This window comes from Blastomyces gilchristii (assembly GCF_000003855.2).
Source record: "Blastomyces gilchristii SLH14081 genomic scaffold supercont1.5, whole genome shotgun sequence".
NCBI classification, from domain to species: Eukaryota; Fungi; Ascomycota; class Eurotiomycetes; order Onygenales; family Ajellomycetaceae; genus Blastomyces; species Blastomyces gilchristii.
Window position 1 is genome coordinate 3,933,384 of NW_003101678.1, and position 13,273 is coordinate 3,946,656.

The window sequence follows — 13,273 nt, forward strand, 5'->3', positions numbered from 1 at the left end:
AGGCAGGGTGCTTGAATATCACGTGATGGAATTCCGCTCCTTCCTGTTTGGGAAATAAATGCAAAATCTCCCAGGACAGCTGCGATCTATTAGATTATATGCTTTGCCATTTTACGGTTATGTAATAGCATTTGATATGTTCTGTGTCTTTGCTATTGTGTGTTTAAGTCCATGAACTACGGATTGGAATCCACGGCGGGCCCAAGAAATTGTATGGAGTCGATTCAAATGCGTCACAAGCGGTTCTAGGGAGCAGAGGCGCGGACGGATTGAGCTTGCCCTTCTCACCGTACTTCATATATCATGTCATTAATCGAGTAAATAGCTTATTTGTCAAATGCCCTCATTCCTCAAACTTGATATCCCCCTTGCTGATATCAGGATACACATCAAACCGCCGCTGCTCATAAATGGGAATGCCCTTCCTAATATCCTCAATCACCTGGGGCTCTAGATCGGCATAAACGATCTCCTCACTCTCTGCAGCCTCCACCAGAACTTCTGCCCGGGGATTCACAACCAAGCTATGGCCCCATGCATGGTACGTGGCATTCATATCCCTAGCTGGACTGCACAGACCAACGTAGACCTCATTATCCATCGCCCTCGCCCGTCCCAGCAATGACCAGTGCAGAGGCCCCGTAGTCATGTTGAACGCGCCAGGGTATACCAATAGGAAAGCGCCCTTGCGTGCCGCAATCATTGCAGACTCCGGGAAGCGTATGTCATAGCATATAGCTAGACCAACCTTGCCATACTCCGGTAAATCAACGATGGTTATCTTATTACCCGCCGTCAACACCTCGCTCTCTTTGAAAGTGATTTTTCCCGGGATGTCGATGTCGAAGAGATGTGTCTTGCGGTGGGTGGCAATCAGTGTGCCTGTAGGGGAGAAGACGAGGGAAGTATTGTAATATTTATTGCTCTCTGGGGCGAATTCGGGGATGCTGCCGCCGATTATATAGGCCTTTGCTTCTGAGGCTAGGGTGGACAAGGTGTGGAAGGATGGGGATTGCTCCTTTGAAGGTGGAGAGGGGAGAAACGTCTCTGCATATTTTGGAAAGTACTGGGTGCCGTAGGGGGAGTTGAAGCATTCTGGTAGGACGATGAGGGATGCGCCAGCCTTTGCGGCTTCCAGCACTTTGGTGCGCGCGTGTGAGAGATTGAGAGCTTTATCTGCGCCTGTATCATATTATCATGATGTTAGAGAAGGGCATTTCGATTCAAGACTTGAGTCTCATTGGAATATCCATCCATCGCGGAGAAGCTGCTTTGCGGTGAGGAGGGGGTAAATTGGAGGTGATGTCATTCGCGTATTTGGATCGTACCTGAGGCCAATTGCACCAGGGCAAGCTTCAACGGCTTCTTGAGAAGAGCAGCCATGATATCTAATGGGTGGGAGGCGAAGAGAGGATTTGCTCTGATAAACCAGCGATAAATGAATGACAATTGCTAGTCTGATAGTTGTACGGGTTTCTCAAGAAATAGAGGGTTGACTCTCGGCTAAACATAGGCTCGGCTTTGAAGTTGATAAGGATAAGTTAAGCCATCATCATATCATGATGCATGATTATTTATCTATTCTTTTTTATTTTTTATTATTAAATTTCATTTTTTGGGCGATCATGATAATCTCTGCCATTGTCTAGTAATAATTAGGAGAATATTTAGAATGCATGACATATCTATTCAAAAAAGGTCTCTGAAAGACAGATTAAGAATGATTGTTACTGTTAATGCTATAACTAGTTATAGTGCTGAAGTCATTTAGAGACATAGTTGAATAGAATATGCCAAACAGTTGGCCCATCAATATTTGAAAATGAGAAGCTTGACACCAAAAGTAAGGGGGCATTCCGAACAGTTAGCAACTGTATATAGAAGATTTTTTAATCATAAAAACACTTGTATAGATAGATATCTGTTGGGGGTCCCGGGTTGATCGGCCCTTATACCAGCAGTGCGCTTACTCCGTAGCCTACAATATCATTGCCCTAGATATTCTTGGAGGATAACGTTGTTGTGTTGTAATCTAACTACGCGAGTTACACTAAATGGATAGGTTGGGGTGGCACGTGACTAGGGTAGGTGTAGTAATCAACCAACACCCCCCCTTGCTACACTGTGGCCTATAATAAGCCGCCACCCGGGGCCTCCTCCATTCTCAAATCTTTCAAAAATGCAATAATAATTAATTACATGAATCAGACCCTGATTTCCTCATTAGGAAAGGCATCCGTACAGCAATAACTGTTGAAATCAAGAAATACATGCAAAATTCATTGATCTGCTGTATCATTATTATCATTCAATCATTTCTTTCTGATCTCTTTCAAATCAATTCTTTTGACAAAATCTTCAAACACAGGCTTCGCCAGTGACTTGGTGAGCTCATCAGCTATGTTTGCTGTAGAATCAATGTGTTTCATCATGATTTCCTCTTTTTCAATCAAGTCATGAAGAATATGATATCTAATCTTGATGTGGTGTGATCTTTGTGTTAAGGATTCTCCCTTTGCTAAATCAATTGCTCCCTTATTATCAACTTGTAGATGTGAGCATATTTTCACTTTTTCATCATTCATCAACTCAGCATCATATAACATATCATTCAATCAGATTATCTCACAAGCTGTCTCACTAGCTGCAATATATTCAGCTTCTGTGATTGATTTGATGATAGATGTCTGTCTCTGCAACTGCCATGAGATCAGTGACTCATTAATCAATATAACATAGTCAGTAGTCAATTTGTATTGAGAATCTGCTCTCACTCAGTCTGAATTGCAGTATGCTACAGAACTCAGACTTATATCACTGATCTTCTTTCTGTATAATATGCCATGGTTTTTTGTCTTCTTGATATAATGTAGGACATGCTTCAACGCTGCTCAACATGCTTTATATAAATGTGAGTTAAAACACAAGAGATAGTTGACTGTGAATGTCAGGTCTGATCAGCTGCTTGAGATTAAATATTGCAATGATCTCAATTCTTGATGATATCTTGTAGCTGTAAATAGACTGACTGTGTGACCGTGTCTGAGACCAGGACCAGATTTTTTGATAGTCTCATTATCAATTCGACTGATCTCATTACACAGTTTTAACATTAGATAGTAGTCTTATACTGTCTCAGTGAAACTTACTGTCTACTCTTGTCACATTTTCCAAATAAGATCATGATTTTCACTTCTCAATTTAAATTATTTTTATTGCTTTAAATGACTTTAAATCTCATTTGAGTGTTATCAAAAAGTGTTACTTTTTAAAAAATTAAAAATAGTCTAAAAAAAACCTTAAAATGTCTAAAAATAGTAACTTTATGCTAAGAATGGAACTAAATGGAATTAAATGAGATCACTTTCTCATTTTTTTCAAGTCATGATTTCATTTTAAGATCTGATATATAGTCACTTTACATGTTTTTTTGATAGCCAGTCCCAGCGGGATTCACGCCAAGAAATGTATGAGACCAGATCAAATGAGACTAAACATGAAATTCATGGTCTCAGTGGCCAGTCTAGCTGTAAAGTCATCATTCAATCTTCTCTTCTCATCAGGTGAGAATTCCAGTTGTATGCTGACTATCATCAGAGTGTCAGCTGGATTTATCTTATTCATGCTGAAATCTTCAAGAATCTTCTCAATATAACAGCTCTGTGTAACTGCTAGATCATTATTTCTCTGATATTTAATCTTCATCTCAAGATATGACTTGATCTCTTCAACATTCTTTGTCTCAAATCTCTTATAATCTTCTTCAATACTCAGTTTAATTGCTGTTCTTGAGATTCTATCACCTGACAATTATTAACATGCAATATCAGATAGATCTTGTGAACAGAGTGATATAGAAATTCACTATCATAAGATAATATCTTGAATCTCAATGTAGTCAGATACTCTGTTGTGAGAAAATACTATATTCTTATGACTTGCTTCATTTTATATAGACTCTGATGAAGTAATCTTATCAAGTTCTCCCTGTCATACTTAACATCTGTGAACAGTTGTATATAGATCATCTTATTCTGTGATAGTATGTTATTCAAAAATGCAGATATATAATCAATTGATTTGACCTTTCATTCTTTAGCAGTTGATATAGTGAATAGACTGTGTGATGTAGACTCTGATATCACTGCAGCATATAATCTTGTATAATGAATATTCTGCTGTTGCAAGAACTCTCTAATCACTCAGTGAGCTCTAAAGTGAATGATTTCTTTCTTATTATTGAATTTTCAATCATATACTTATTTATCTATAAGAATATTCATTTTCAGGGCCTTCTTAACAACAATATATATCTTCTTCTATTCAAATATCTTAATCTTCTTTTTCATTGTCTCATGTCAATAGTCTCAGTCTGAGCTTCTCTTGACTTCTGTCAGTGTAGTTGATTAATCTGTCAGAATACTTAGAACAGAATCATTCTTATTAACAGAGTTTTCAGACTCTTTATTCATGATAAGCTGTGTCTTATTATCTAGAAGATAGATTGAATCAATTACACTCTTTAAGTTCTTATTTACAATCATCTTCAAAACATCTGACTTTTTCTTTACTAGATGTTATAGTAAGCAGTGCTGTCATCTCTCTCTGATATTCAGAATATTCAATTCATTAGACAATTCATTGAATTCTCTCACTGTATTTACAGGTGTATTTGCACTCATGTCAAGAGCTTCATCAAATATGATATCTCATGCAATCTTAAGATGATGTGTAACAGAATTTCACATATAATATTAATGTAATTCTTGATATTCAATCAGCTGTCATTCTCTGTTATCAGTTCTATTCATGAGCTTATTCAACACTTTCAAATTCTTCTTGTAGATCTTGCACTCTCATCTTCATATTCAATGAATAGAAGATTGCACCTCAGTTCACACTTTAAAAGATGTAAGTAATGTTTCTTTCTTACATTTAAATATCTTTATTAATGTTGAGAATGTATTAATTATCATAATTACAGCTTGTATTACTTCATCTCAAAGTTCTCTTTCTAATTCACTATTAAATAGTAGACTTTATATCTTTTCTACTACTATTTGATTCATGTGTTTCACTGAATCATTTGATTGTGATATATCAGATATAGTCATTTCATACATTATTTCTTTGCTCTGATAGTAGATCTTAAGTTCTTGACTTTTGAACTCTTCTTCATCATCTCAGTGTAGAGTTTTAACTTGATATTATATAGTTATCTTAATATCTGTGATGAAATTCATTAATCTTGCAGTAGATTCTTTCTTTCTCATTATAAGAATTACTCATCTATAATGAATTATATTGTTTATTATACTCAATCAGTAGCTTGTATTCTCTCTAGTGAGAATGTCATTTCTGTTGAAAAGTGTTTTTTCACTCTCTGTCAGATCAATGAAGAATTTTATTACTGACTTAACAGCTTATATCATAGATGTGAAGATTGAATATGTTATTTTTATTTGTACACAGATCTTGCAGAATGACAAAGCTCTGTCACTCTTTATTCTTATTTCTAGTCATGAATCTGCTGTTATTTTTGTAATATTTATGAAATTCAGATATTCTAGCTTTTAATATTATTACATCATTGTAAGTTTTATAATCTTTGTATCATTTCTTTCAGATAGTATTAATATTGTGTCATCTTTCATCTGTAATATATTTATAGATTTAAAATTATCATTAAGTATAGTAAATCAGATCAAGTCTCTGTATGTAATCAGTCTTTTCATCTCATAGATATCATTCTCATTTAATCTTGCTGTAAATGAGAACATGCAGTCAGAAGATATAATCAATATAGTATAATTATTCTTATATATCAACTGCTTATAGATATAACTCTGATATACAAGCTTACTTATACTCATGAGATTTACTTCTAACTTTGAGATATAGTGAATATTATTTAACAGCATATTTATCTCTTTCACTGAAATCTTTGTATCTTTTATAACTGCAGCAGAGATCACTGTTCTGTCTATTATTTTCAACATTACTTTCATCTTCTAAGATTTTGTCATAATAAGATTTCTGTGAGATGTGATATAAGCACTTAATTCAGAGTCTAGAATTCAGATATCTTTTTCTATTTAATTACTTACATAGGTCTTTTCTTTAATATAAAATACTTGCTTTATAATGTTATAAATAGAAGCAGCATCTGTATTCTCTGCATTCTTGTCTTTATTCTTATTTCTATTGATATTGAAATTCAAATTCAAAGAATATTTCTCAGAGTATTTCTTTCAACAGTCAGTCTGAATATAATTAATCTTTTGACAATAATAGCAGATTCTTGTATTATTACTTCTATATTCAGATTTGAATTCAGTATTCTTATTCTTATTATTATCTTTCTCTTTATTCTTATCTTTCTTATTCTTATCTTGTATGTTGTTGATAGAATTTCTAGATATATCAGTATTTACTTCATTTACAGTAGAGAGCTGTAAAAGAATATCACAGTACAGACTTATAAAATTATTCTCTAAAAATTAAGTATTATCTTTATCAATTTAATTTATTTAATTTCTTATAAATGAGGCTCAATCTCTGTTGACTTCTATAAGTAGTCTGTTGAAAAACATAACATTCAGAATCTTATATTTTAAATAAATATAATTAGTTCTTATAACAATCAGATATTCAATGAAAGCTCTGTCAGATTCTTTACTTTTAAAGATTATTTTAATAAGCTCTTTAAATAAATGAGTTTTATATACAGTAGATCTCTTGAAAAAGTTATTCTCTATAATAGTTTATAAAGTATAAGCTGATAATTTGAACTTCTTAAGTATAGTGAAATAAGTCTTGATCTGCAGAACAATTATAAACTATATATAATTATATAATTAAAGATTGTGTTCTTTTCAGAAATATTATATATCTATAGTAACATTCTCATCAAGATCATTATCTTTAAAAATATTATTAATTTCAGACTGCTCTACAGTTAAAAGAATTTCCTCTCTTCATATTAAGTAGTTAATGAATTCAGTGAGAACTATTAATCTTTTGATAAGTCTTACTTAGCTTCTGAATTCTTTGAGAACTTTTATTATAACAGATATCTTCTCTTTCTATTAAAGATATTCTGTCAGATCTACTCTTATTTTATCACTTATAAGAATCTCATCTTTACTAATCTTTATATACTCAATCTCATGCTGAAGTCTTATAATTTCAAGCCTTATATAAGTCTTCTTACTCACTGAGCTATTATTATTCTGATTACTTGAGTTCTCTGTATTGTCTGATATCTCACTGATATCTTTAACTGAGTCTTTGTATTTATTAAACTTATCAGACTATTTCTCTGTGATGATTTTATTCAGCTCAAATATCTCTGAGACAGTCACTTTTCAATTCATTGTAGATATTGATAAACTCATACTTAATTCTTCTTATGCTTCAGATATTTGTGAATTTCTTCTTCTATGTATTAGCATGTAATTCTTCATTAAGTCAGGCTTTTCACCTGATTTCAGGTTCACCATGAGTTCAATTAATTAATAAAAGACATCTAGGCATGTGTAATGATACATGAAGATGTAGTTAGCATGTTATTGCAGTTATTTATTGCTTATGAAGAGCTTCATAACCTCTTGAAGAATAACATTGTTGTGTTGTAATCTAACTACGCGAGTTACACTAAATGAATAGGTTGGGGTGGCACGTGACTAGGGTAGGTGTAGTAATCAACCAACAGATATGAAGGTCACATGACTGTGACCATTTTGCTTTGTAATCAATGTCTGAGACCAATCTCATTGATCTCATTGATTGATTCTGATCACAGATACATGCTGAAGATGGTAGTCTCATATAGTTTCAGTGAGACTCCTAACTCATCTAGTCATGATCATATTCACTGAATGAGATCAGGAGTGAAGCAGCTGAGTTTAAATAATTCAGCCTCAACATTTGGGTTCACAGCAATGAGGATAATCACCCGGAACACATTTCAACAGAATCCAGCATATAAACGAGCAGCAATCTCTTTTTGGATATTTCAAAACGAATACACCGAACTAAAACTAAGAGCAATAGCTTAATTGAAGAACAGAACATCTTGGACAGCCTTTGTAATCTAGGCTTCTGTTTCAATGGCCATGATTTTAACAGTTCACCTACAACCCACAACTCCCAAGTCCAATTCCATTCCTGTTTGTGGGGATGCGCTGACTTGTACGGAAACTGCGGGTTAGCAAATGTACCAACAGTCAGCTATGGAGGACTCCGCAGGGGTGGATATCTGGAGGGACGGCCCTAACTCCCTGGAATAAACTAGAATATCAAAATTGTATGCAATTACCCTGTACCAAAAAACAGTGATATGTCATTGAACTGACTGTTTATGTACGTACCCCGTACATAGCTTTGCCCGGTTATTCGACATTTGGTGAGTTGGCATCAGCTGGCCCAGTTAGAAATCGGGGCGCAATTTACAAGATCTTAGACGATGACCACCCATTGTATATCCCAGGGTACTTTCCTGGCAAAATGACCAAAGCTAGTGCCAAAGCCCCCAGTCTCTTCATACCCTTTGCAGCAGATTTATGCCCTGTCTTTCTCTGATATCTGTCGTTATCATTTGCGATGTCGTCCTGGCTATCTTCGGTTTTATCGAGGGTACTTCCGCCGTCCCGAGGGGACAGCCATGGCCGGGACAGTGCACCATCGGACTTACTTCCAGATCACGATCTTCACAACTCCTGGGGATGCAATTACTCAGCCCAGAGCGTCTTGAATCATGAACGAATACTGCCTTTGTGGGAACAGTATGGGCGTGACCCAACCGGAGTCCGGCGAAATTACCACAACCTGCTCAGGGAATATACTGCTCTCTTCCGGGACTTCTTCGACGGATACTATCCAATTTCATTGCACGGCCATGTCAGCGACGCACTACTTCCGACCACAGTCTCTAGCCTGATTCAGAACACTTGCGCAACCAGTCCTTTAGTTTTGAACAATCCGACTTTGGCTCCAAGTTCATCCGCCGGGGAAGACGGGAGGAAAATCCAGCAGTTTGTATTGGATTATCTAGGGTGGGAGCAATTGCATGTAGAGCAACCAAAATTTGCGGTTGTTCAGGGATTGTATGGGGCTGCGTTTGGTCCTCTTGTGAGTATTTGGGTTGGACGATTTTTTCACAGGTTCTAAGGGCAACGGTATCTAATCATTAACTCAAAGGCTCATGCCTCCAAAGAATGGGAGATGCAGATCATCGCCTCTGGCCCCAAACCAATCGTGGTTCACGTCGATGACGACATAACGAGAGAAAGTCTGAGTGCATCTTTGGCACAAGCAAAGGCGCAAGGCTGCATTGCAGTAGTTGTTGATATAGTCAGCACAGAGGATGGTTCAGTTCTCTCCCCAGAGCGGTTCAAATTGCTTCAGACGTGCTGCACAGAACACAAGCTCTGGTTTATAGTTGACGAGGCGCTTGCAGCCATCAGATGTGGTTCCCCATTTGCGTTCCAACGGAGCGAGTACGGCAACGAAAAGCCTGATCTGGTCGCATTCGGCAAGGGCTTAGGGACCAGTGGCATCGCCATCAACTTTGATAGCCCCATGACTCGTCCTCTTCGCTTCGTACAGGAAGAAGATATCCTTCAGACCATCATGTACTGGCGCGCCCTAGTCAGTCGGCCAGTAACAATCCCAGTCCTGCTTGAGGCTATGGGCGTTCTCTATACTGCCCAAACTGAGAACTGGGTGCAAAGGAGCCTTAAAATCGGGCAGACTTTCTACAGTGTCATCCAAGCGCACTCACCAGGCGAGCCTGTAAAAGGGCTGGGGGGATTTTTGGCCCTTGACAGAGATATTTCCATGCGACTGCATGTTATGGCGGGGGTTAGAAGGCGATGTCCATGGGTTCGCTGGCTGCCCAAACTTGATGCCGTGAACGCTGACCGTGAAGCTCTGGAGGCCCACGTGTTTGGACCACGAAGCAAAGGTCGCCGGGCAAAACTTAGTGCAGAAGCTGAGGAAAAGGGAACCCTACCACAGTGGTGCTTCGTATGTGGTATAGAAGCAACATCGGAGAACTGGTGCCGTACTTGTTTCTTGGGTTGTTGCAGGAATGAGGTCTGCGATGACGTTTTTGGTTCCCACAGCTGTCTATGACGTCTGTTGGATGGGAATGGGTATCGGGATGTGCGGGGCAAATTTCTTTTCTTTTTCGATTTTCTTCGCCATGAACAAGAGAGTGAATTTCGAGTACATTTTGTAACTTCTAGTATACCTGATGAATTTATCATACCCACTGCGAGCTGCGAGATCTATTGGTATCTATGAGGCCCACACCAACCGCAGCAGTCCAACGGCTTCAACATCGAAGACCGTACGTGAAGATATGCAGAGTAGTTGTTCGCCATTGGGTGACTTCCCTGTCATTTCCCTTAAAAACACAGCTGATTATGATGCATTTCAGTCCCGTTCAAAATCGTCTGAAAATAGAAGAACAAGGGGGTTCATGACAGGCCGTGGCGGCGTGCCATTTGTTGCTACACCCACCTTCGCCCTTGGTAGGGTATTTCAGTGGAGATCGGATTGATTATGGTTAGCCAAAAGATTCAGAGGCTGCGGATTTGGGCATCGACACCACCTTCTTTTCCGCCGCTGCCGCCGAACTTACAAAAAATTGAAAGAAAAAAGAAAAAGAAAGAAATTATAAAAATACGAATCATATGATCCTGTCGGATTTCACGGATCTGAGAAGGCATGGTGGAATGCGGCCCCCCACTCCCTCCAACATCCTACACTGGAATCCGTTCGTGCTGGTATTTCTTGGCTAGCTATGCCGTCCAAGTCAGCGAGGTTTGCCCTTTGCAACCTATATCAGAGAGAGTATGGGACTATTTAATGTGGAACCATGAGGATATGGCTAACCTTTCACAAAAGATTCACTAAGTTACCATCTGAATTTCTTGCTATCATCTGCAGCAATGGCTCGCCTCAACAGCTCCAACGAATACACCATAGGATGGATTTGCGCACTTCCTCTGGAGCGCGCGCCGGCCGAAGAGATGCTTGAGGAAAAACATGAAGAGCCCAAGGACTTCAAACAACCCCGGACGGACAACAACGTGTATACATTGGGCCGTATCGGTGGCCACAATGTAGTCATTGCATCCCTCCCAGCTGGTGAATATGGAACGACGCCCGCAACAGGAGTCGCAATGTCGATGTTATCCACTTTTCCGGAAATCCGATTTGGGCTCATGGTTGGCATTGGAGCTGCCATCCCGCGAGAGGGCAGGGACATCCGACTCGGGGATATCGCAGTCTGCAAACCTGATGGGAAAACCGGTGGTGTTGTTCAGTATGATCTAGGTAAAGCGCTGACAGACGATGAGTTCCGGAGGAAAGGATTTCTCAATAGTCCCCCTGAGTTGCTCCGCAATGCGGTCGGGAAGATCCAAACGGAACACCTCAAGATGGATTCGAAAATTCCTATGTACATAAGCGAGATGCTCAAACGATTGCCATCGATGGCCGAGGCCCGAGATGGCGCGGCAGCCTATGTCCACCAGGGAGCAAAGAACGATCGTTTGTTCGAAGCTACATACGATCATGCAGGCGGGACCGAATGCACCAAATGTGATTTGACCAAGATCATACAACGTGAGCCCCGACGATCGGACAAGCCACGCATCCATTACGGAGTGATCGCATCGGGAAACACGCTGATCAAAAGTGCAAGAGCAAGGGAGAAGCTTCTTAAATATAGCGACGAAGATTGCATCTGTTTTGAGATGGAGGCTGCGGGGCTTATGAATCAGTTCCCCTGCCTCGTGATCCGCGGACTGTGTGACTACGCAGACTCGCATAAGAATGACCAGTGGCAGCCATACGCCGCTGCAGCAGCTGCTGGGTACGCGAGAGAACTGCTTCACTATCTTCCTGTACAAGATGTTGGAAAGGTTCCCACGGCGAATGAAACCCTGAATCGGAGTATGTAGACATCAAGAGCCAGCCCATAATATTCTTTCCCCTATTTTCTCTCTTTCTTTCCTTTTCCCTTTCTTTTATTTATTTCCGCTTTGCTCACTGACCCCGATAGATCCAAACACGAGTTCCAAGCCTTCTAGAACCAACAAGCGCGGTGGTGAAGCTGGAACAAGTGTTCCATCTGGCGGATCTGGGAGTAGCAGCGCGCCACCTGGATCTAGCAGCAGTAACCCACCAGGACCCCCTGGATCCAGAAACCCAACAACCAATAATCCAACAACACCCCCTGGAACAGGTAATCCAACGACACCGCCTGAAACCAAAAACCCGCCCAACGGTCGTGGGGAGGGTGGTCCCCAGACAAACAACAATAATCCCATACGGATCGATGCTGTATTCGACGGGAGATGGCAACACCAGTGGAGGTTGATCTGGGCCGGCCAACACATACAGGAGATCAACCCTAAGTTTGCCTCTACACAAAAGATCTCTGAAATACACTTGACTACATTCGCCCATACCACCTGGGCCTCGTGCATAGTCGAAATCGATCTATTCCACGCTCCCCAGCGAGTGCAAGACACCCCTGAGGTTCGAACAACCATCTGTACCGAGGCCAGTGATGAATCTGTTCCAGTCGCAAGCCCATTCTACCAACAAGTCAGCACGGAAGCTATTACTGCTGGCCAGCCTCTCGCAGATGGCAACAGGACTTGGAACCGCGGCGCCTATTTCCAACCACCCGTGGCGAACTCGAACAAATTCAAATTCCTCGGGCGGCGCGTTATGGGCTGTCAGGGTAAGAGCGAAGAAGGGGGACTGAATTTGGCACCGCTCAATGCCTCTGACTACCGTTGGAGGTTGAAGGATCTGAATCTCGCTGTCGGACCAGAACACCGTATCTACGCTGTAATTCGGACATATAGTTTGTGGGATCAGTTTACTTTTAGGGCTTTGGTAAATGTTTCAATGTTCCGGTAAACCGAACCTAACCCCCTTTCCCTACTATTCTATGTTTACCAGAGCGAATGTAACGGGAATTTCAAAAGTAAGCCTATCGGTTTATAGCCCTATATATATATATATATATATATTTTCTAAATTTGAATCATCCGCAGGTAGCCATACTGCTTGAAAAATACCATGTTTATCATGCGGGTATTCTCCCTTCTTCAACGGCAAGTGAGAAAAGTCAATGCAAAAATTGAAAATTGAAAATAAGAAAACTAGATAGTATAGTTACCCTGCAACGAAAAAGTATTCTGTTACAGAGAATTGCAAATTAATTTTTCTAAAAAATAAAAAAAAT

The 13,273-nt window shown here is 39.6% G+C and overlaps 2 protein-coding genes across 2 annotated transcripts; one reads left to right on the forward strand and one right to left on the reverse strand.

The window, feature by feature from the left end:
* Positions 1-9: 9 nt before the first annotated feature.
* Positions 10-1,943, reverse strand: BDBG_03622 (nitrilase). Its single transcript, XM_002626412.2, has 2 exons — positions 1,329-1,943; positions 10-1,182 (listed from the first exon to the last, which is right to left on the reverse strand). The coding sequence occupies exons 1-2, from the start codon at positions 1,381-1,383 to the stop codon at positions 344-346; spliced, it is 894 nt and encodes a 297-aa protein (XP_002626458.1). The 5' UTR covers positions 1,384-1,943; the 3' UTR covers positions 10-343.
* Positions 1,944-8,604: 6,661 nt separating this feature from the next.
* BDBG_16862 (uncharacterized protein) lies at positions 8,605-13,106 on the forward strand (the record flags this gene model as incomplete). The annotated part of the gene is made up of 9 exons (XM_002626413.2): positions 8,605-9,132; positions 9,202-10,029; positions 10,128-10,167; positions 10,251-10,354; positions 10,445-10,538; positions 10,915-11,967; positions 12,077-12,921; positions 12,988-13,012; positions 13,083-13,106. The coding sequence occupies 9 exons, from the start codon at positions 8,605-8,607 to the stop codon at positions 13,097-13,099; spliced, it is 3,534 nt and encodes a 1,177-aa protein (XP_002626459.2). The 3' UTR covers positions 13,100-13,106.
* Between the last annotated feature and the right edge of the window lie 167 nt (positions 13,107-13,273).

What these genes read in the sequence shown, in the direction of transcription:
- BDBG_03622 (XM_002626412.2), bottom strand. Translation starts at nt 1,383, where the DNA reads ATGGCTGCTCTTCTCAAGAAGCCGTTGAAGCTTGCCCTGGTGCAATTG. An exon ending in CCTGGTGCAATTGGCCTCAG is followed by an intron (nt 1,183 to 1,328) that starts GTACGATCCAAA and finishes AATATGATACAG; the next exon opens with GCGCAGATAAAGCTCTCAAT.